This window comes from Triplophysa dalaica, chromosome 1 (genome assembly GCF_015846415.1).
Source record: "Triplophysa dalaica isolate WHDGS20190420 chromosome 1, ASM1584641v1, whole genome shotgun sequence".
Classification (NCBI taxonomy): domain Eukaryota; kingdom Metazoa; phylum Chordata; class Actinopteri; order Cypriniformes; family Nemacheilidae; genus Triplophysa; species Triplophysa dalaica.
The window spans coordinates 7,976,466-8,001,464 of NC_079542.1; the positions used below are offsets into that span (position 1 = coordinate 7,976,466).

At 36.4% G+C, this 24,999-nt stretch overlaps 3 protein-coding genes across 3 annotated transcripts in view; all 3 read left to right on the top strand.

Annotated features, from left to right (window-relative positions):
• Positions 1–1,024: 1,024 nt before the first annotated feature.
• On the top strand, positions 1,025–3,768 carry gpr78b (G protein-coupled receptor 78b). The gene is made up of 3 exons (XM_056752250.1): positions 1,025–2,008; positions 2,110–2,223; positions 2,696–3,768. The coding sequence occupies exons 1-3, from the start codon at positions 1,341–1,343 to the stop codon at positions 2,931–2,933; spliced, it is 1,020 nt and encodes a 339-aa protein (XP_056608228.1). The 5' UTR covers positions 1,025–1,340; the 3' UTR covers positions 2,934–3,768.
• Positions 3,769–4,511: 743 nt separating this feature from the next.
• LOC130429734 (carboxypeptidase Z-like) lies at positions 4,512–10,481 on the top strand. The gene is made up of 11 exons (XM_056758473.1): positions 4,512–4,906; positions 5,183–5,212; positions 6,235–6,609; positions 7,368–7,583; positions 7,855–8,084; positions 8,202–8,363; positions 8,459–8,614; positions 8,945–9,080; positions 9,229–9,368; positions 9,578–9,677; positions 9,883–10,481. The coding sequence occupies exons 1-11, from the start codon at positions 4,822–4,824 to the stop codon at positions 10,218–10,220; spliced, it is 1,968 nt and encodes a 655-aa protein (XP_056614451.1). The 5' UTR covers positions 4,512–4,821; the 3' UTR covers positions 10,221–10,481.
• Positions 10,482–12,161: 1,680 nt separating this feature from the next.
• LOC130424428 (solute carrier family 2, facilitated glucose transporter member 4-like) overlaps positions 12,162–24,999 on the top strand; it is a 42,891-nt gene continuing 30,053 nt past the window's right edge. Inside the window, exons 1-2 of the mRNA XM_056750072.1 lie at positions 12,162–12,385; positions 13,338–13,503. The gene's annotated coding sequence lies outside the window, so the exon portion shown is untranslated. The remainder of the gene's footprint in view (positions 12,386–13,337; positions 13,504–24,999) is intronic.

Here is a 24,999-nt window from a genome sequence, read left to right on the forward strand (position 1 = left end):
TTAAAAAAGAAATGCCATTTTGACATTTTTCCCCTGTGGGTTTAAACAAATGTTGGGAAGTCATGGGGTATTACTGATATAAGGTCAGGCTATGACAGGGACAATAAAAAGCACTTAACCGTGTCCCTCTTGACCTCAGCTAGGTGCAACAGTACACGTATGGGCCAAGTTTATTTATCTCTAGATATGTCATCGCTTAACTGAGATATTATTATACACCCCTAATCTAAATGTGGGGTCAATGTTGTCTATTCATTATTTAACATCATATATTGCATTTGTAGAGATGACCTTGTCCTTTCGTTTTTTTGGGTGTTTTTACAATGGCCAATTTATCTGAAAGGGGAGCAAAGTATTATTGACATTTAATGGCAAAATCATACTAAGAACAACAACTTGCTCAGTCACTTAAGCTGACAGATAGACAGAGAAATATAAGTACAGAGTGCAGGTGAGTACAGTCACAGGCTCTCTTTTATGCCGACAGACACAGGTGGCATAATGAGCCTTTATCATGCTGATAGATTTACAATAGAGGAGACACCCACGGTGTGCTTGTCCCCAGAAGCACATGTGGCTCTGTCTCTCAGCTATTGTCTTGCTCGTTTTGATTTGGCATTTGTATAGAGCTGATAGGGAGCCTGCTTCTGACTCACGTGCTCCCAGGGGAAACCCATCACTGAGGCACCTCTAGTGCTGGTTCATTAGAAATTTTAGATCGCTCCTGCTTGCTTCTGGTCATTATACACCTTTTATACACCTTTGATTATTTTCAATTCCACCGTTACGCAGTATGTATGTTGTTTTACAGGTTGCCAGGTGAAGTTTAACTTTTAAGTGCTTTTTTTAACGGTTTGAAGATAAATTCGACACGATAAATGTTTGAATCTGACTGAATAGCTTTGCCACGAGATTTAGATTACACACTTTCTTTAAAAAATGCCTCCCACAGTCGCACCCCTAGTGCGCATGATCCAATAACGAAGCAGTGCTGAGCGTGATAGAGTCCCTGAGCTCCACCAACACTCGCATTGAGAAGCGCAGCACTGAACGCATCTAGCACGATAGAATTTGAACGGCGTTGTTCTTCATAAAAGTGGAGTTTATTCCTCTGAAATTAATTTTAATGTCATGTTACAAGTGGGAAATGTGCAGACGTGAAAAGAGGAGGCGATTACGGTTCAGCACTCTGGACAGCGCACGCAAGTTGCTCCTGACGGAAGTTATTTGGTCTCTGCTGAATAAATCGCCGCGTTAAACCGACGAAGAATCATGCAACTCGTCACATATTTATCAATAACAGGGGCAAATACCCCGAAAGTGGACTTTTAAAGTGAGAAATGGACTTTGCGGAAATCCTATTTGCTTTGTTTATCGTCGTGGTCACGATCGTTTCTCTGCTGTCGAACTTGCTGGTGTTGCTATGTTTCATCCACAGCGGCGAAATACGCCGACAGGTGCCAGGTGTGTTCACCATGAATTTATCGTTTTGCAACATACTCATTTCCGTCCTGAACATGCCGTCCACTTTAGTGGGGATTGTAAAAAACCAGCAGCCGTTCGGGGACTGCCTCTGTCGCACGGTCAGCTTTCTGGAGACCTTTCTGACAGCCAACAGCATGCTGAGCATGGCAGCGCTCAGTATAGACCGCTGGATCGCCGTGGTTTTCCCGCTGAGTTACTCCAGCAAAATGCGCTACCGGGACGCGCTGGTCATGGTGTGTTATTCGTGGCTCCACTCGTTCACGTTCTCCCTCATCCCGCTGCTTTTCTCCTGGTTTGACTACAGTCCCGTTTACGCATCCTGCACGTTGCATTTGGACGGGGAGAGCTCGCGGATTAAGTTCACCGTGTTTACAATCGTCTTTCACGCCACCAGCTTCATGCTCTCCCTCCTGATTTTGTGCGTTACATACTTAAAGGTGTTAAAAGTTGCACGCTTTCACTGCAAGAGGATCGACATTATAACCATGCAGACCCTCTTCTTGCTGGTAGATATTCACCCAAGGTATTTACGACAATCTATTCTCAGTATGATTTTTGGCTCGTTTCCAAGGTTCACCATCCTGACACGTATCTCATTAACACGTTATAATTATTCTTTTGTAGTGTAAAGCAACGCTGTCTCGCGGAGCAAAAGAGGAGAAAACAGCGTGCAACTAAGAAAATCAGCATTTTCATTGGATCTTTCATCATCTGTTTTGCTCCTTATGTTATCACAAGGTATGTGCTATTTATAATGTTTTAATTCAAAGTGCCACATCACCTGTGATGGAATAAATTAGCGATGTTTTAAGAGTAATGCTGATGGGAGCAGAACTACGCACTGAAACTGTTTTATTGTGAGTTATTGATTTGATGTTTCACTACAATAAGTGTTTAGAAATGGCGTCATTAAACTGAGTCGTGAGATGACGTTGACAAGTCTTAGGTGACAGGACACACAAACACTTTTAGTTGCTCATGATTCCTAACTAAAGCTCATCTGATCCGAAAACATTTTCTTTCTGCGACATTTGCTGTTCCCTTTAAATAGACGTATTAATTCACAGGATTATATTAAATGAAATATTTTAAACACAATCATGTTCAGTTTTGGCATATTCCTAGCATTCAAACCACAATAGCAAGATTCAGTTTGGTTCTTTCCTACATGCTGTCAATTATGGTTAATGGATTCTCTTCTGTTTCCAAGGTTGGCTGAGCTTCTTCCCCTTGTGGATATTAACCGACACTGGGGTATTGTCAGTAAGTGTTTAACATACAGTAAGGCAGCTTCAGATCCCTTCGCATACTGCCTCCTGAGGCAGCAGTACAAGAAGGTCATGGTAACAGTAGCCAATCGGCTGCTTAAGCGTGATTTGTACCCCTCCTCTGGACACAGCAGCTCTATGGACACAGAGAATGACTACAGTCTTCAAAGGATTAGCTAAAGACACAATTGCACAAGCCGGAACATCTCAATGCCTTGATTTCAAAAGTGTGTGAGAAAAAACGTATAATTGTGCGTGTGTGTGTTTGTGTGTGGGAGAGAGAGAGAGAGAGAGAGAAAGAATGAGATGGAGAAACACAGGATTGTGTGCCGCTGTTGGGGATGGTACTGAAACAGTGATGGGCCACTCTAATGTAACCTGAGTGTGGTGATAAAAAGCAGCTCAGTACAGAATATAAACATATTCACACAGACACACTAATTCTGGGTCACATCTTGGTATGACATCATGGTGCACTTTATACTGTGGTACAGTATATACTTTAATTCTAGTGTGTCCCCAGCTAAAACAATTCAATCAAAAAGATTAAAAAGTGTATTATTTTCTGGGAATTTTGTCATGGGACTGAGATTTTGAGAATCTACAAAATGCCAATTCATACCAGTTTACTTAGATAAGTGTATATTTTTGATGTGCCATTAGAGTTGACTCTCTTGTGAAATGACTTTCTACTACCAAGCCTATTGGTCACTGGACAGTGATGCACTTTGTTATCTTAGTATTTGATATTAGTGACAGAAAAGCCAAAGTTGAACATCTCCTGATATCAGAGCTTTTATTGTAACTGAATGTACTAGATTCATGTAACAGCTGTTCATAGCGCTACATTGTATTTTTGGTGGAATGTAGCGAGCACTTTCTAAAGGTGAATTTGTTAGATTCTTGATGTAGCTACTTTGCACAGCACAATGAATTTATAGTGTATTTATTTATTAAATATTTTCAGTGAAGCAGTGGTGGGGTTTATGGTGTATCAGAGTTCAAACTACTTAAGTGCTTTATACAGGTGTATTAGTGCCAGATTTGTTAACATTTGTTGAATCTACTGTTTTGTGAAAATGGTGCAATAAAGATATATTGTAGGAATATATGAATACACTGTATATATATATTGTAGGAATAATTATAAATCACACAATGATTTAACCTTTAATTGAAAAAAGGCTCCTTAACTAAATTAATAAGTGGTGCATTTAATCAATGCATTGTTGAAGCTTTCATTTAGCATGGGTGTTTTTCTTTCTAAAGTTTAAGAGAGACATTTACTTTAGTTAATGAAATTTCTGAACATTCATTTATCGTCATTTTATTCATTTTTATATTCGAAAAATAAGAGATAAAGAGAGCGATAGAAAATGGGTAACACTTTGCAATAAGGTGTCATTCATTAACATAGTTAATGGTTTAGCTAATATTTAATAACATGAACAATATATTTTCATTATTTATTAGCATTTCTTAATGTTATTAGTATTTGTTTGATAATACTAATACAGTTGGTTATTTCCTATTCATGTTAGTTCATTATGCATTAACTAATGGTTCAGGATGCAACTTTAGTTCTGAAAATGTACGAGTAGCCTAAATGTTGAAATAAATGTGTGACGAGATAAATAAACGCTGTAAAAATGTTAACGGAAGTATAGTTAACTATTACCAAATGCAACATTATTGTGAAGTGTTATCAATAAAGAATTTGGGAACGTGTTAGAGCAGAAATCCAGAAGAACGTTTTGTGACCATCCAAACGAACCACAGGACACTGTACAGATAGTGAAAACAGGGACTGCGTAAGGCTTGGTGAAAAGCCATGTTTCAGCGCCAGGGGTGAGGTAGACTTAAAACTTTCCGCCATCATTTCGTTCAGTCCTGACGTTTCTGCTGGTGTACAGTTATTGTCGAGGGTTTTTTTTACTCGATAACGTTTTTAAGGATTACACATACATTTCCCTTTTTATATTAATAGATGACGAAACAAAGCGCGCACGGAAACAGTATCCGAGTCTGAGAAAGGTTTATATGAGTGGATCGTAGTTTGGACAGCAAAATGATAAAGGTTGTTTTCCTTCTAAACGCCCTGACCCTGGTTCGCTGTGTTCTGCCTCGGTGTGAACCTGGCAACTATTTTCAGGGTAAGTAGTTTTTACATACGAACATTTATAAGAAGTTTTTTTTTACTTGAAACTTGAAAGCGCACAAAGAATGAAACTACACAAGTACGATGTTAACTCACATGCTTTTTTTAATGATTGACATTTGCTAAGTTTGTTCTGTAGAGTTTGTGTGTAATGTTGATTTTTGAAAACGCTATCTAGTTGTTTAAAACATAAATGTCAAAACAAATGTGTTGCAAGAGTTGCTTTATAGCGCCATCGAGTGTTTCTAACAGTAACATGCTTATTTCATAGGTTGGTGTAAAGTGGCGGTTGAGCCGAAACGTAAGTGCCGACTTAAGTCCCATAATTTGCGTTACAGTCATCATTGAATTACCCAAATTTGTATACATTTCTTAGTTCTGTTGAACACAAAGATCGATATATGGAGGAATGTTTTTTATTAATGTCTTTGTTCTGCTGAACGCAGAAGAAGATAATTTGAAGAATGTTTGAAAGCAAACACATCTGGGGCACCTTTGATTACCATTGTCATTTTTTCTGCAATGGTATTCCATAGTGCCCCAGACCTATTGGGTTACTGACATTCTACAAAATATCTTCCTTTGTGTTTAGCAGAACAAAGAAATGTATACAGATCTGGAACAACTTAAGGGTGAGTAAATGATGACAGAATTTTCATTTTTGGTCGAATTGTCTCTTTAATGCCATATAGGCTACATTTCACCAGGGCTAATGCTTTAGTCTTTTGGTGTATAAGAGAAATTTCCAGACCCATGTTATTATTTTAAATCACATTACATTTTCGTATTTGTCCTTTATTCGTTTTGGAAAGTTGGGCAATATGTAGGTGTAGATGACCCGTTCCACACAGCTCCAATTTTTGGAATGGGGGTTTGATACAGTGTGACAGAACAAGGAAGCGAGTGAAAAACTCAATACTTCATTTTCCTATTTTAAGATGAGCTCTTGTTGAGAAATGAAATCTTCTGCAGGCTTCAGGGTTTCTCCTCATATGGCTGCCCAAATGATCGATTGCTCTATGAAATATTGATATCTTAATCTGAGAGAGAATGTAGAGGAAAAAAAGTAGCCTAATAAGTGTACTCTACTTTCACAGCCAGACACTATTTATTCATTGGCTATACTTATTTGACAATAGCACCACATTTTAAGAAGATATACTACAGACAAAACAACTTATATTACAGCTCACAAACACATAACAAACACGCACAGGCAATAATGCATTTTTAATCTCTTTACAGAGGACATTTACATAACTGTGACTAGACAACAATCTGGCATATATTCTGGCTACAATATGTTTGTTATTCTTTCCTCAGCACAATGCACAGACGTTGTACTTGGATACTGTGATGATATGTCCTACTCCAAGACTTTATTCCCTAACCTCCTAGAACACAAGACACGTGAACAAGCCGAGCTGAGCACAGAATACCTGCTGTTGAGTGTGATCCATTCTTTACTTAATGGAGAGTGCAACCCGGACATTCGCATGCTCGGCTGCTCAGTGCTCGCCCCACGCTGTGAAAACGGCAAGATTATAAAACCCTGTCGCAGCTCCTGCGAGTTAGTGCTGAAGAGCTGCGCGCACGCATTTGAGGGCATTGACATGGCTTGGCCTTATTTCTTAGACTGTGATCGTTTTTTTGTCAGTGAAGAGGAGGGCTGCTATGACCCTCTGGAAGGCCTGAGAGGTAAATCTACAGCTTTTTTTATTTCGAAACACTCTTAAAAAATAAATGTGCTTAAAAGGTTCTTCACAGCGATGCCATAGAATAACCATTTTTGGTTCCTCAAAGAACTTTTTAATAATCTGAAGAACCTTTTTTTGACACAAAGGTTTTTCAGATGTTAAAGGTTTTTTATGGAACCAAAAGGTTCTTCTATGGCACCTTTTGAAACACCTTTTTTTAAGTGTTTTAAACTTTAAGAAGGATATAGAAAAATGTCCTGATTGTTTAGCACAATGGTGCTGTGAAAGATGAAGTGCAAATCATAACTCAGTGGTCCAAACTTTTCTGTAAGGCCTTTAAGGTTTTTTTAATTTGCACCCAACGCTCCCATGTCATTTTATAGCAGTTTTTGTTGCTGTCTGTTTTCCAAAGCCTTTTATGTTTTTAATTATTCCCATTACACTGTTTTTTGGCTTCAGTCTTCATCTTTGTCATCTACTGTGGAAATTGCATCCACAGCAACTTAGTTTTTTTAGTGTTAAAGATGGCTATGCAACTTTCAAGGTCATGGATTTACAGTAAAGGGAATTTAATTCCAAGCCTTTTTAAGATTTATTTATTTTTATTCAATTTACATTATTTTTATTACTTGCTGTTTTTTATTTATTTCGGCCATAAATCACTCACCTTCACTTTCTCACCCAAAATGTGTAATATTAGACTAATTGTGTAACTCTCATAATTTCAATCACTCACATTAAGTCCTTTTTCCTTTAAAGAGATGCAGGAGATGGTCATGCCTAGTGTCTCTCCTGGAGAGCCTTTTACAGCTATTAAGTTCACCTATCACTCCAACACCCAGATGTTTAACATTCTGAAAAAGACAGCAGCTCAATGTCTGCATATTTCCAGAACATACAGCATTGGCAATAGCGTTGAAGGCAAAGATCTGCTTGTGATCGAGTTTTCAAGCAACCCTGGAGCACATGAATTAAGTAAGTAACTTCTGAAGCAGTAGGCAAAGCTTGAGCAGAGATAAATTCCAAAGGATTTTCCCACTCTTTGATTTGCAGCACTGAAGTTTAACACGAGATAAGCAGTGTTTTTATAATGTTGCATGCATTTAAACATCGACCCATACACATTAACTCGTTGTCCTTAAGAAAGAAGTTCTACAAACTATGCAAACATTTACTTAAAAATATTTATGAGGAATACAAATGATTACAAAAGTGTACAAAACCGTTTTTATACTTTTCTCTGCAGTGGAACCAGAGATCAGATACATTGGAAACATGCATGGGAATGAGGTCATGGGCAGAGAGCTTCTCATCTATCTTGCCCAGTACCTGTGCTCTGAATACTTACTTGGAAACATTCGGATTCAGACTCTTGTAAACACCACCCGGATTCACATCCTTCCATCCATGAACCCTGATGGGTACGAGCTGGCCTCTGCTGACATGCAAAGTGGAAGCGACACTGATTATGATGATGTAAAAAGAAAATTCTCTTTCAGAAATAAAGACTTTGTGAAAGTAGTTTTCATTAGGATTTAATATCCATAATATCCATGAAACTTGTATATAAAGGTAACAACTTTCTTGCTTCAGGATGCCCAACCCAGAGCGAATTCTATTGGCAGAGCCAATGCGCAGAATATAGACCTCAATAGGAACTTCCCAGACCTCACCTCTATCTTTTACAACCGTCGCAGATTCAAAAGATACCGTAGCGATCATATTCCCATCCCAACTTCTTACTGGTTTGGTAAGGTAGGAAGCACTCTGAACAAAATTGTGAACAAATGCACTTCTTAAAACTCGCAAATATGACTACACACAGGCATGTGTGGCTTGTACATGTACAGGTGGCTCCAGAATCGTATGCTGTAATGAAATGGATGCGCTCGATTCCATTTGTCTTATCGGCCAACCTTCACGGGGGAGATCTGGTGGTCTCTTACCCATACGACCTTTCAAAACACCCTCTAGAGAACATGTTCTCTCCCACTCCAGATGAACAGGTTTGCTTTTTTATATAATCTAAACTGTTTAGATATGACTACTATATACCTGCTGATTATATGATTATATTTATATATATGATATTGCACAAAATATTCATTCATATTCTATCTTCTGTGAACTATAGAAATCTTAAAATATTTGTAAAAAAAAAAGTAGAAAACGTCCAAACTCAAGATCTGGGTTTAGCTACAATTTACAGCTAAAACCCTGCTAATTTCCCCTTGGCTTTTCTTCAAGTTCAGTATGTAAAACATTTCATGTAAAATATGGTAAAATGACTTTTGAAATTCAATCGCAGGTTTTTACACTGTTTTTTTCTGTTGCAGGTGTTTTCAAATTTAGCCAGAACATATGCAGACGCACATGCCACCATGGCAAATGATGACACGAGCAGGTGTGGAGGAACGTTTGCTGATAAAGGTGGTATAGTGAATGGAGCCAAATGGTATAGTATTGCAGGGGGTGAGTTACGAGGACACACCTGACAGTTTAATTAAATAAGTGAATATGTTAAATAAAATAAAGTGTTTTCATTGAACAATTTGAGAACTGCTGGACTATGATAAGGACGATTTTATATGCTCATCTTTAGCTTTTGTCTTTTGGGCAGGAATGTCAGATTTCAGCTACCTCCACACAAACTGCTTTGAGATAACAGTAGAGTTGGGCTGTGATAAATATCCAGCAGAAGAAGACCTTTACACAGGATGGCAAGAAAACAAGGAGGCTCTTTTGAGCTTTATGGAGGCGGTGAGCTCATTCTCATTTTGAGAGCACTGCGCTAATGCTTGCTTCCTCGAGCCCTTTGCACTGCATTTATTTTGATGTGTTTTCCGTAGACAGTTTATTAATTTACTCTTCAATATGAATAAATTGAAAAAAATCTATGTATGCCTGATACAGCTAGACTGATATGTAAATGATACACTACAAAGTGGTAGTTTGTGTGTTTTCCACAGGTGCAACAAGGGATTAAAGGTATTGTAAAGGGTGAAGATGGAAAAGGGATCAAAGGAGCCACCGTGTCCGTCAAGGGTATAAGGCATGACATTAGAACAGGTGCGGCAGTCAGGCTGTATGCTTACAGCTGGTATTAAAAACATTTAAAAAACATATTTTATCACCATGATCATTATTAACATCATTATATCATTGCTTCAATTCAAAATAATTGAGAAATTACAAAATAAATAGTTATATATTTAAGTGCATTTTTTTCATTTATGTTGTCATAACTTTGCTGCAATTATTCTCTAATTATCAGCTGAGGATGGAGATTACTGGAGGTTACTGACATCTGGCATCTACATTGTGACAGCCTCTGCACCAGGGTACTCCAAGGCCATGAAGAAGATCCATCTTCCCGCTAACATGCAAAGAGCTGGCCGTGTAGATTTTGTGCTCAAAAAGGATGAAGTGCAGCCAGAGCTAGACACATCTGTTGATACCTATGAACGGTTTGACCCTTTCAACCAACATTCTCACTATAATATAAGAGATACTGTGCAGAGAGAAGAGAGAATACAAGAAAAACCCTGGTGGTGGTCTTATTTCACTCGCTCCACTTTGCAAGCACCCACCTGGCTACTTAGAAGGCATTAGAGCGCCGTCTGCTGGTCAAATTCACAATCTTCAATTTTTCAATAATGGGACCCCTCAGCACTGCACATGAGGCATGCTCTTATAAAAAAAACTCGTTGCTGATAATTACTAAAATTGCTGTTAATGATAATAAATTTGCCAGTGTAAAAATCTTACATAGTGCTAATGCTGCCTATGCGTCTCGATATATATAACGTTTTAAATTGATCATTTTTTTCTGTTTAAAATGGATGTTCACAAATAAAATAAATACCCCAACCCTACAAACATCTTAGTGCAATGTTTCATTTTAAGAACGCATTGGATCCAAGATCACTCCGATGGGATTCCCCGTCCCAAGCCGTATTTGGACCACCAGTTTCATTGGTTTGTTATTATTAATAAGGGAAAGCTAGAACAATAGACACAATTGAGCCATTGTTAATATAAAATACCATAAATCGCGATTATTCTATTGGCCATCATTGCTTAGTATGTCAAAACGTGGGGGAAGATGAATTGCGTAATTGTAATGAAAGAGCTTCTACTGCAAGCACGAGTAATGATTCACAGGAAATTGGCTCGCGTTGATTTGCATTTAGTCATTTAGCGGACGCTTTTATCCAAAGCGATTAACAAATAGGGAGCAACAAGCGATATATATTACAGGAGCCATAATTCATTAGGTGCCAATACAAAGTTACTGGTTTCAACAAAAGCTAGACCACTACCGGTTGAGAGAAAGGGTTTTATTTTTAACACGCAAAACTCGTAAAAGTTTTCTGTTACGCGCGTGAGACTGTATGTTTGTGATTTTCTAAACCTTAATTCACATAATTATTAAGGCGTTCATTTGCAGTAATAAAAACAAACCAAACAAAGAAAGAAAACGTGTTTGCGTGACAGTATTTTCTTCTTAACGGCCACTAGATGACACTGCTGTATAAAGTATAAACATACAATTTAAGTGCTTTGAAATGACGTGTGTTTGGATATTTTATATAGGCTATTTTAATATGCTGTCGTACATTTACTGTTTCTATTTGCAAACATGTCATAGCGCGTTTGCGTTAATTTTTGTCAGCGCAACTTAAGCCTAAAATTTCGTGAGACGAATAACTCGAAACGCATTAGCCTAGCTAACACGAGTAGCCACAGAGTGGAGTTTAGACGAGGGGGCGGAACGACATGTGTCGACACGCCCACTTCAACTTTTCATTGGTTCATGATCATAAGAAGTTCATGAGCAATATCAGCGTTATTCATGATATATTTCACATGAAATATAATAAACGACTACAACTATGTCAATTCTGATACTCTTTATTGGTGTATCATAACGTATTTAGCCAAAAACTGAAGTTTGGCAAGACACAAACTAGAATTTGCTGTCAAATGCAGATTCCTAGATGGAGAACACAATATGAAGAATTTGGAAGTCGTTTTTAAAGATGTTTGTTTATTGTGCATTCCGTTTAATAGAAATCAAACTGCAGTGTTTGTTTTGATTTAAGCCATAATAACTCTGAAAATACAGCTCATTAACACATTAAAAACGTTTAGAGTGTTCGTTTCACATGTAAATTTAAAAATACTGTAGATGAGCCTTCAAGCTTGAGTTATTACTTCACCCAAAAAGGAAAATTCTCTCATTTTTTACTCGGCCTCAAGTTGTCTTAATTTTTTGTGTAATGTCGCTGTTCTGCGAGACACAAAGAACCAAACAGTTGGGGTACATTGACTTTCACAGGAAAAAAAACTACCATGGTGGTCAATTGGGCCTCAGAACTGTTTAGTTTCCCACATTCTTCAAATATCTTTCTTTGTGTAAAGAATTGTATAATATTTTTTAGAGCAAATTGAGGGAAAGTTAATCATGACAGGATTTTTATTTTGGGGTGAACTATCACTTTAAGGCGGTCGTTTTCCATGGCGACACTCGTCACGTGACACACCGCAACAAGCTCTGCACGGTGATATATTGCTTATTCTTTATTATTCAAAATATTCACCTCTGTTTGAGATATATGATATTCCAATTCTCAAATATATATAAGTAAACGTATATAAGTCTTAACACCCTTTATAATGATCTTTGATAACACGCGATGGGCAAGCCAGATTTAAAGATAACGTTAAAAAAACAATTGAATGCATCACTAGAGTTACTCCCGACAGACATGAAAGTAAGTTGGCGATGAACTGTGAGAAGAATAGAGAGAACTTTATAGTATAGTGTGTATCTGACATGAATAAAACACATTGCTGCTTCCATAAACATGTACATTTTCATGTAATGTTTCGTTAGCAGACGCTTTCATCTAAACAACTTACAAATGAGGTTTTTAAAGGCAACTGCTTTTGTAACCCTTTATGGTTATTTTATAAACTATACATTTATTGTTTGGCTATAAACGTTTATTATTAAGATTAATCATTGAATAATGTATTTCTTGTGATGGACTCGCCACTAGTTGGTGCCAGACTAAAGAGCATGCTTATTCACACCCCTTGGAGGCATTAACTATGGCTTTATTATAGCCTAGTGAGAGTTTAGCTGGCTTAATTATGTTTTTGTTGGCCTCATTACTTGATTAATCTGCTCCCTTTACATGATGTTTTTCACTAAACTGTAATTGCAAACGTGTAAACACATGTCACATGAAACAATGGCAGTCTGAAAAACATTGAGGCCTGGTAGGGAATCAAGCTCAATGTGGCAGAGATAATTCATTTGCTTTGCAATCTTTTATTGTCAGTGGAGACAAACTCATTTGAATGGCAAAACCATCCATAACTTGAAGGCACAAAACATCCAGCAGTCACCAAGACGCCTCTGTTTAACAGAATCAGTGCTTACATCTACAATGAGGAACACTAAAGGCCATAATGTGTCCCCATTCTAGTTTAAAACAGACAGATCCACCCAACAGCTTAATAATAATGTGTTTTATATAATCTGTTATCCTACATTGTTTGACCATCTGAAGTAACAGTTTTATTGGGTGCGCGTGTCAAAATGTGTCAGCTAGAAAAGTTTTTCTATCACTGCTAAATTAATTAGTATTCCTAGTAAAATTAGCAAAACAGTTGGCATGTGAAAATGCACATTCTAACTTGTTTTTTTCTGTGACCCAGGGCAACATGTCTGTAAGGTTATAAAATAGGTTAATCTTGGAGTAGGAGTAACTCAGTCATGCTGGAGAGAATTGGCTTCAAGGTCACCAATTAGACAAGCTGGGAAAGGTTTATGGAAGCCCCCTCTACTGCCGGGTTAGCATCAGGCTGATCACAACCTTCACAGGTAGCTTACTCAACTGTTAACATGTATGTAAGAGCAATAAATATACATTACAAAGATTAATTAAGGGGGGAAATTGGTGTGAGAGTGAACTACTGTCAGCATTACAGTCTAGTAGATTATGTTGTTCTACATATAGGATGCACTTAGTAGTTTTATATGAATATAACAAAATTTAATGAAATTGTTTCCAAATCTGTTAAAGAGTAAGTAACATTAGATCATGAAAATTGCATTTCATCCAGTGTGTTTCCAAGTTGTAAGTCCGAAGGTGAATGAATAACAAAGTTATTGGATGAGTCGTGAGTCGACTCTGAATCACGCAAACCGGACATGACCTATTCCGAGTCTCTAACCAACAAATATCTACATCACTACAAAAAGTCCCCGCCTACGTTTTGCTTGGACTGGCGTAAACACTTCACTCTCCTCCCCAAACACTATCGCTCGTTCGTGATTCGTGTGCATCATGTCAAGAACCTGTGTTTTATGTTGTGAAAGTCTGTCTTATTTAAACTACCAAAGGAAGAACTTCTGAGGAAACAATGGTTACAACTCATTTTTCTAACGATACCAAAGGAATATAACCCCACGGTTTTACTGTGTGCACGTCATTTCACCGAAGATTGCTTCAATAATCTTGCCGTGTTGACTGCAGGATATTTTAAAAGACTATCCTTGAAATAGGGAGCAATAGCAACGTTATTTGGACCTGTTAGCTCCACCGAATCTCGACCTGTAAGTGTGACAATTTTTTCTGTCTTAACTTCAAGAAATATTTGTGTACTTTATGTCTGTGTTTAGCTAATGCATATACCGGTACTATCAGTAAAGATTTGTTTAACATTTTAAATTAGTAACAAATTTTCTATTTTTTAGCGTTTGTGTAACTGAAACACAAAGTTATACAGGACCGGTGTTGAACCAGCCATAGAGCTAGCTTTGTTTACGTCTATAATACTTTTTTCAAACTAACATTATTGCAAAAATGGCATTTGATCTCTAAATGGTTTCTGTCTCCATGGGTCATCTTCTCCAATCTGGTTCACTTGGGGTTAGAAATTATTGGACTGTACATGTCCAGACAAATAGCGCAGCAAAAGACAATAAGCCATTCTCTTTGCTACGGCTGCCGGCATTTAGCAAACCTGAGCAAAATACCCAAAACTAAGATAAAGCAGCGAGTTAGCCATGAGGCCCTAGAAAAACAAAAGGTTGTCATGGTCAAAACCCATTATCTGCTACTGAGCAGGTATGAAAAAAATCGTTTTGTGAGGTCCCTGAAAGTTTGCCAATCATTTTTTCCCCATAATCACCTATGTAAGTAATGTAATATTCACAATGACTGTCCCAGAAGCTCTGTAAGTATGATTTTTTTCATGTTTGTTTCAAGTGATGTATTGATTTTCTATGAATGGGACTGAGGTGGTTCACGATAAAGAATAGTACTGGACTTAAAATTTAACCTAAGATTAGCATGACTGCTAAAACCTCAGGGTCCATGAGGTGAGCTTTGTTTGTTTACAGTATGTCTCTTTCAGTTTGTTGTGATTTCTGTCTCGGACGCTCCATTTCCCCTTAGAGCAAGATTAAACCAGATGTCCTCAGATGTTTACTAAAACCAGATAATTATCCGCATAAGATGAGTTTAAGAACCTGGCAGGCTTTCTCATGCATGATCATGATGTAGTTAAGAAGTTCAGTCAAAGTCAATGCCAGTGTTGTTAATGTACTAGCTCCATATATGAGCTGTCTTATTTTTTGTCATCTCTCTGCTGTCAGTCAATATAATGTGAGCCCAAAAATGTATTAAGAATCTATAGTGTATCTATCTGCGCAGTAAAATCTTCTGTTAGAGTTTGTTCACTGTTGCAGTGATGGTGCATATATGCATAAACGTCCTCTCTCTTATAAGGCTGAATCTGTGCTCTTCTTATTGTAAAATAATTCAGTGCAAATAATTAGATGCAAGTACAGCAATATTCTACCAATTATGCTACCAATAACCATAAATTTACATTGATAATGACCATTGTTGATCCAACCAGAGTGTAATAACCCAGCATTTTGGGTTGTATCAACAGGGTATGTCTTAGAGTAGTTCACTTTCAAAATGTTTAACATGCCCTCTTGTCTTTTCAAACCTGTATGACTTTCTGTTTTCTATCGAACACAAAAGAAGATATTTTGAAAAATGTTGGTGACAGCATTTTTTTAAATTGTCTTATTTTTTGTTCTGCCGAAGAAAGAAAGTCATAAAGGTTTGAAACGACAAGAGGGTGAGTAAATGATGACAGACTTTTGTTTTTGAAGGTGAAATACTCCTTTAATATAAACCTAACAGTCGAGTTTGTGTGAATATTTCCCCAACCGAACTGCTGAATGCAGTTAGTCGCTTTGGATAAAAGTGTCATACAAAATTATAAATATATAAATAAATTGTGCATAATAATAATTCATGAAGTGTTATTAAAAAGCGTCTTATGATCTTAATGCACATTTCCCGGCATGTCAGTCAGATAAAACACTTAAAAATGATCCAAGAAGCCGTGGAGGGAGGGGGCCTGGAAGCATTTCTCTGTTACACTCTTAGCTACTTTAACTGTCATGCTGCAAGATCGTAATGCATCGCTGGCTGCGCAGATGCCCACTTTAAGCTCTTTATTTGAGCTTTGGTGAACTGAACCATACCAAGCTGGCCAACTTCAGACAGCCTGAGAAATTATAATAAAGGATCAAATGTTGAGGCTATTGAATGTACAAATTGTGAGATATTCACACTGTAGTTTAGGGAGGTGAAAATCATTCTTACAAAATGGGATTAAAGACCATTGAGTAAATCAATATGACATGCTGCTCAACTGATTTTACGGGATGACCGATGGCATAAACTAAGATATAAAATTGAATCTGACGTGTTGTGCTGTTAGCACAAAGTGTCTGTTTATAGGATGGCCTTATGCATTTTGGGCTGTTGCAGTAATGGAGTACTAGTGTAGGGCTAAAACTTTTTTGCTGTCAGAGCAAATCTCACACCTGCACAACTGAAATGTTATGACAAGTTGCTAAACTGAAGCAAGTGGCTCAGTGATACTTCTATACACACAAATAAACCTGAGCAGTTGGGGTAGATTAGTGCTCACAGTGTATTTTTAAAGAAAGATACATTTTATCACAAAGATAGTTGAATAAAAATGACAGATGCTGGTTGATTACATGTATTAAATCTATTATCTATTGTCTATTGATTTATTTTATGTCAATTAATGGGGACCTTTAAAGATAAAATAATTTAATAACAGATAAAAAACTTTTTTAACCTTAAGAACTGAATGCCAATAATTTTATGTCGTCATTTCTGTTAATCTATGGTCTAGTTGAAATATTGACCTTTGAAGACTTGAAATGTAGAGCATGGTCACATACAATATATTTGAATTTAATCCTCTGCACATGACCTTTAAGTATGCATTTCCTATCAAACAAATGTGACATTGAGGTGCATTGAAGCGAATATACTAATGCGGCGATTTGAGTCCATAGATGGCGCGTATATGTCCTAAACTTGTCCTATTGCTTATGTCAATACTAAATATTGCATGATGATTCAGGAGGAGTCAGATATTCTTGCGTTCTTTAGCTTCTTCAGTTGTAGAATGGTAGTTTAATAGAGCTTGAATGCACTGTAAGTCGTTTTTGATGAGCTGTCTACGGCTACTGTGATGTCCATAACTATATTATTTACACCATTTTATGTTTGGATGGGGAAAGAGTAGAAGCAAGCATTTTAATATATGTAGTTTAATCCATTCAAAGAAACCTAAAAAAAATCTAAAACATGTTCATTTACATTTGAATGGACCCTAGATGAGAAAGCTTTTGTAAAACGATTAAGTGTAATCTCCAATGCTGAAGACTGTACAGTATTTACACACTGCTTCTGATATTTACGCTTGACCTTCCTTTAGACACAAAGACTTTTGGGTAGCCTAGAAACTAACATTGTACATTGTTAATATAAAACATGTAAATCATTTGTTAAATTGTGACAAAGCGCTTCTGTGGATTTCTAGTTCTACCAGAAAGACTCCGGAGTCATGATGACGTTGCGATGATACAGTATTATTAACAACTAATTGCAAATGGAGCACAAAGATTATATGATAAAGTCCTTTGGAGTAGGCCCCATTCGTTCCTTGAATCCAGAGGGTCATAGATTCTTGCACTTCCTGCCTGAAGATGAAGGCAGGGCGAAGCCTACCCCCAGATTTATGGACAGGGACCAACTTGTTTGTGGTGAGAAGGAACAGAGTGAAAGTCGGCGTCACCGCGTCAGTATCCGTGATCAGAAATATTGAGTGAGTACAGATTTTATACACTCCAAGTGTCGAATGACGATTGGTTAGACCTCTATGTGATGAGTGACATTTCATTAGAGTCTTCTTGGCAGAACTAACACTTCCATTTCAGAAATGTCTTTATTTGTCTGCTTAATATGATTTTAAAACACTCAAATGAAGGAAAGGCACTAAAACTAATACATATGTTTTTAACATGTAACTGACCAGATTACGTTCTTGTTACCAACAGATATTTAGAGAGGATGTTTGGAAGTGTGATGTTTGTTTCATATACTGTCAAATCTTTCTTGTGTAAATCATGCTAGACCCAAATTAAGCCCTTCAGTTCTCTCAATGAATACAATGAGAAAATAAATCTCATAAATCTTTTAGCTTTTTCTTTGGTTATTTCCTTCATACCAAAGCCTTTGATCTGTTTTGATTGGTTGGCAAAATTTTTGAATAAAATTTTGGAGATTGAAAGCCTTTACCTTTTTGCTACTACTCAACTTAAGTCCTATTGCATACTGTATTTGTTCTGTTATGCATTAAGCTGACCTGTTTAGTACCAGAAGGAAAGATTGAACAAAAGAAAAAGAGTAACATGATAGTATTAGGTAATACGAAATGTTGACAGAGATTAAAAGGTTTAGCATCTCTTTGAGAAGCATAGGTCAACATGTTTACAGTTACCATGAGGTGTTGAAGCCCATTGACGTTTTAGACCAGCATCGTGTTAAACACATGTGATTCAAATAAATGTCTTAAGGGAATAAAGATGCCTGTTTAGCCGTACCACAGACTTTTTGGTACCGTGTTTATAATCAAACACAGGACAGCATGTAGATGAACACGCTTGAAAAAAATGTGTGGTTTAACATAATGATGGAAACCTTCTGAAATTTCATACTGTTCGATTGTGTGTCATTTTTCTTTTGATGTCGCTTGTAACCAAATCCTGCATTGCCTTAAAATTGCCTTTAAAAATGATTAAGTTTGACATGTTTTGGTTGGCCATCGCAATGAGCTAGAATGATTTCCTGTGGAGCAAAGTGTTCTTACTCTTATGCTAAAGGGTTTGGGAAATTAATCTCATGATCCAGCAAATAACGTTTTTTCTCAAATCAATATTTTGATTCCAATTACTCGCTTATTTATCTTAACAGTCATACAAATATTAAAACAAAAACTGTTCTTTCAGTGTTCTCTTTCCCTTGTTTGAGCTAAAACAAGGCTGTCATACACAAGTGGCATTTTATCCTCTCGCTTGAGTGTTTAATTTGCCCTTAACAGCACCAAATGTGACTGGAGCCTGAACTGCAATGTCAGGCCTTATTAACTCTCTCAATGAGCATTAATTCATAGTTTGTCACACAGCTTGTTACGCCGAATAAAGCGATTCCCTTTGCTGTCTAGCTGCTGGCACATGCGCTTGATTCACACGAAAACAAGCATGTCCTTAACTCACCCTAATATGGAGGCTTTTCATTATTTAATGCCTCTTAAAGACTAATGCTCAACTACTGCTAAGTTGCTAAAATAGGTAGTGAGATAATAGAAATGTAATATAAAAAAAAAAACTTAACAAAAAAAGGAAGTTTACTTTGGGCCAGACGTGTGCGTACGATGAAACTCAATGAAAATGTATTATTTAATACATTTTCTTTACATTCCCATATATTTTTGTTTTCTATGGGTGCAAGGTGTATGTAAACTTTTGAACGCAACTGTATTATATATTTTGGCTTTCTCTCACATAAGAGCATCACAGAGCCGCTCAAAGTCCACACCAGTTTACTATCAATCCCTAAAGCCCTTATTCTGCATGACAGTTATAAATTTGCCGTTGCACAGAGCCAGTCAAGCTTCAGTGTAATTTACTCTTTAGTCTCTTCTGTCAAGTAGAATGTGCTATCCCAGCAGGGCTGAAGTATGCTATCTGGCACAGACGCTCAGCAAGCTAGCGGAGAGGGGCAACCTGCAGCCCTCAGCCGCTCCAGTTAATGCGCCGTGATGTGAACTGAGTAGACAGGCGAGAGGAACCGGCCCCTCCGGTCATGCAAAATGCAAAAGGACTATGACTTTATTACAGTCTTCTAATGGTGACATAACAATCTGTTAGAGCACTTCGCCAAATCCTCCAGTGCCCCTTCGACTCAAACGTGGAAGGCAAAGGAGAAGCACTGTGTGTTGTGGCTGCCAAAAACATCTCTGTTAGAATCAAACTGAAATATATAGGCTCTTTAGTCGTGCTAAAGCAGACGCAACATTAGCGCATTTATTCTTCAAATACCTATGAGTCATTTGAAGAGCAGAGTGGGTATGGTTTACAGGCATATTATATTTAAGAGTTTTTTGATTGTAATTACTTTTTGTTTTAATTCTTTCACTATGACCTTAAACAAATGGAAGGGTAGAGCATTTGTGCATGGTGCCAGAAAATTTGATCTTTGAACTTCCCAAAGACCACTCATCCTAACAGAGGCCTAATGATAATAGTCATGTTAATAGCAGCATGAATAGCCTATGACAGTTTGCATCACATGACTCTCTCCAGGGTGTGGGCCGGACGCTGAGGGGCCGTGCACACTGATAGCTGGCAGGAGATATTCATTTATACCTCAGGCCTCTGTCACCTCAGTTAGGCATTCGAGGTTAAATGTAGCCTGAGTGGTTGCATGATATTTGCAACACATGTGAATTTCAGCTGTCTTGGTGTGAAATGCCATTGAGATATGAATGCAGCATATCTAGTAGCATTTTATGCCATTGTACATGCAGTATTGTGACTTTTATATTCATGCATTTGGCAAATGCTTTTATCCAAAGCGTTCTTATCAGTTTGTGTGTTCCCGGACAATCGAACCAAACCTTTTTGTTGAGCTACAAGAGCACTATTCCTAAAGGAATACTACTTGTGATTTATTTTGTATTGGCTTCTTATGTTGGCTACTTGTAGGTAAAATAAAATGAATATTTTAAATAAATAATTTATATCACATTTATCATATTTATTTATATTTCAAATCGCATATCTGATATCATATATCCACACAGATTGAGCTCCTTTGTAAACTCCACAGCTGTCAATCACTTCATTGCTGTATGCATGGTCTACGCAAGTTTACATCACACATCTTGGTCTCAGACGACTCAATGAACTTGACATGAACCAAAAAAGACAGCTTTTTGCTTTGAAAAAGTTAGAATACGTTAAAATAAATTTCACAAAAAATAATTACACCAAATTAAAACAACAGTTGTTTTGTTATGTTAACCAGCTAAAGCTCTGACTAATAGACTGCACTAAAAATCTGCTGACAATGTATTAAGGGATATCTTGTCACACCCATAGGCGCCAGCTGGATCCTCGACTACCATGTGTAGTCCAGCCTGATCAAACCCAATCAATAGACGTCCATTAAGAGAGGATAGATTGTCATTGTAAACCCAGGCCTCAGTCAGGCTCACAAACATGAATTTAATCCCACATATCTGTCTCCACTGAGCCACATCCATTAGCCTAGTATCAGTTTCTTTTATCTCCTGTTATTGATTGTTTCTAATATCTTTCACCAGATTTGTACAATAGTCTGAAAACATGAAGTCTTTGATGTATTGGGCAGGTTCGGAATTCCATTGGGGGATATAGAATTCTTACCCTGTGGGACAAAGGGTCATAGCATTTCATTTGTATTGTCCAAATTTGATGTAATCGATGATATAGCGTGTCACAGAACAGTTAATCTCAGATTCCTAATGCATGTGTATTGAATGTGATTTTCCCAAGTTAACCAGCCTAAATACAGGTATCTTTATTAAAATGTGTGCAACATGTTAAAGCTGTATTATTAAGCCAGAGGGGACAAACTGCATTTTATACACACAAAGACGTTTAAAAACAATACAATATATATGTAATGTATAACAATGATCAAATGAAGAGTTTATTTCCAAAATGAGAGAATTCTTGGGCATTCCAATTAATATCAATCAAATTGCTGTTGGTTTGTTTTGATTTAAGGGATAATTACTAATAATAATAAAATACAGCTAACTAAAACAATAAAACACAATGAAAACATGATGACGTAATAAAAATATTATTTTTGAAGTTATCTCATTTTGGAAACTTACTCTTCAAATATATTTGCTTTTCGTTGAGCCTGGCATCATAGGACAAGCCTGGTCTTTACATACTTTCACAGATTTATAAATCAGTAAATTGTTAAAATCCGCTCCTCACAGTTCCTAAGTTTAATATTTACATGTGGTGTGTCAATGACAGTGCATTTGAGGTATACATTTTGAGACCATCTATAAGAGTATGACCCACCGTGCATATCAAACCCCCGAATTAGGGTTAGGAATATCCAAAAACATTACGGTCCAATTGAAAACATGTCCCCAATATGCAAACTCTCTTTTAAAGCTGAGAGAGTTGAAGACAAGCCTGATGTAAATGCAGTGCAGCCTGAGGTAAACTTAGCCAAACGCCTAAATCTGAATGTATAATATATGCCCTTTGCTGACCATATCTATATCACTCAGATATAGTTTATTTATCTTTATTTAATATCGATATAATTATTGACTTTCAAGCTTTTCTTTTAATTCAAGAAAACTAGGTCTGGCCATAAAAAAAATTCACAGGAATAATGAATTGTCACCGATTACATCTGTGACAACTATGATTTTAATGAATGACTCATTCAGTGATTCATACTATTACAGTCCTTCAATCATTAAGTCAACATGTTTGTTCAGATCAGACCTCACTCCCAAAACATTTCTGGATGTTTGCTATAGAGACATAATAAAAATGATGAATAATGTAAATATTGTACTTTGTTGTCAATTATAATATCTCACTTTCCTTATTTTCTCATCATTCTAAAAGTGATATAAAAAAAATTATACAAAATTACAAAAAAGATTTTCATAGTACCTTTACTACAAAGATGCAAACTTGAAAGATTCTATGGATTTTCAGATTTAGGACCAGACAAAGAACCTCGCTGCAAGAACCTTTTTTTATAAGAGCATAATCCTGCCTTGATTGAAATGTTGGTTGTCTGGAAAATATTTTTTAAAAAAAGAAAAAAATAGATTTCTTTCTGTTTGCATAAAAGATTTCTGCATATGAGAGGTCTCTCAGAAAAATTTCCATTCACATAATAAATTATTACATTAAGATCTCTAATGCGTTAAGATCCTCAGGATCCTCAGGATTCAGCTCAAAAGATGAATTGGATACAAATTTTTGATCCAAGAATACAACGTTATTGAAAGAGTACATAATGACACTATATGGTCATCATGATCGTAATATGATGATGATAGCCCATGCATCTGTTTTTGTATGATGTTTAAGAAACCTGGTGCCTCGGGGCTTCACTATCAAGGTCGACACAACCAACATATCGAACTCTATTTATTCTTATAGGAAGAATAATATAAAAACACAATTTAATCTAAAGATTTGAATCATGTTTTCCACCAAAGTGGACATAAAAGTGTATAATTCATAGAATATATATAATGCTATAGGCCTTACAAGTAATTTTAATGTATTAGTTATGCCTTGTAATTCACCTTAAATTGCATTGTAATGTCTCATTAATAATTGTTACTACAGTTACAGCACTTTTAATTTGGCTATAATTCTTTACATTTGATGTATTACAACACACATTATAAACAATTATAATGCATCATACCTTTTAATAACCCTTTACAATGTGTAATGCATAAAGGGTTTAAGTAAAGTGTTTCCAAAATATTTTATCTAATGAAACTGTTGTAAACTGCTTTCAGCAATGCACATGAACTATGCATATGTTTGTTATCTGAATTGGAAAAGTTTTAAATGATCATTTAAAAGCAATACCATATAAAACCAAGAATGCATAAGTATAAATTGTGATGGCTATGGGAGGAATTCTATAAAAATAGATAAAGAGAGCAAACGGACACATTATACCATATAAACAATGTTATGATATTAACAAATCAGTCGTGTCTGAATATAATGGGATTTAATTACTTTTTTATTTTAATTAAAAATAATGATCTGTTAATGAAATATTGTTTGTTATTGTTGCTATTTAAAGTTTAATTAAAAAAGGTATTTTATGTGATTGTCCAGACCTAGTCTACAGTATATTTGTTCTGGCAAATCAATAGAGCATCTGAGCATAATAATGACTTTGCTGGGCGTGGTCACCCTATTCTTTCACTATAGCCCAACACTGAATTAAATGCAAATTTTCAAAAAATACACAAACTCATTTGAATTATTTAATAATTCATCCAGAAAGTATTCGAATAAGGTAATAAAAAATGATATTGTGTATATATATTCGGAATCATGCAATAACTATAACCAGGTGAAGAAAACATTATATTTCCAATTTACTTTAAAAATATATTTTTAAAGCTTAAAAGGTAAGTTTACCCCAAAAACGTAAATGACATTAAGGGATATTTTAAAGAATTACAGACCCAACTGTTTTTGCCTTTGAGGCAATTTCACGCCAAAGCGCATGTTTTGGAATACAATTTATTCCAAAATTACCCTTAAGACTTGAAGCACATTTTATTAACAATTTTTCCAATTTAAAATAATTTGAAATATAAAAAGTAAGCGGCTATCTGTAAACCATGCCATGTGGCATTGAATCACCTCGTGTAACTAAGGGTCTTTCAGCTTTTCACTCTGTTTTATATGAAAACGAGGCAAATATGCTCCAGTTGTCTTTGCAGGGGAATGGGGCTATTATCAAAGCAATCAAATGCATTCCTCGCAGACTAAGTGGTTGAATGCACAGGTTAACTGGGACTGGATCTTAAATGGTTGTGACAGGAAGGAGGCAGCCCACTTCAGGCAGCGGAGCAAGTGACCCGAAGAGAGCGAGTAACCCTTAACAGACTTACTTCGAAATATCAACGGGCCATAATTACACCTTTCTATTGTACATTTATTACATTTAATTGTACCATTTATTGTACATTTGATCTTATTTTAAATAACTGCACTGATAAATTAAGATGAACAATTGTTTTTGATTCTGTTATAATTTGTAGACGCTGTAAAAATACACCCCAACTAAATTGAACATACAGCTAAACTGTATAAAACTAAGGCCAAGTTATAAAA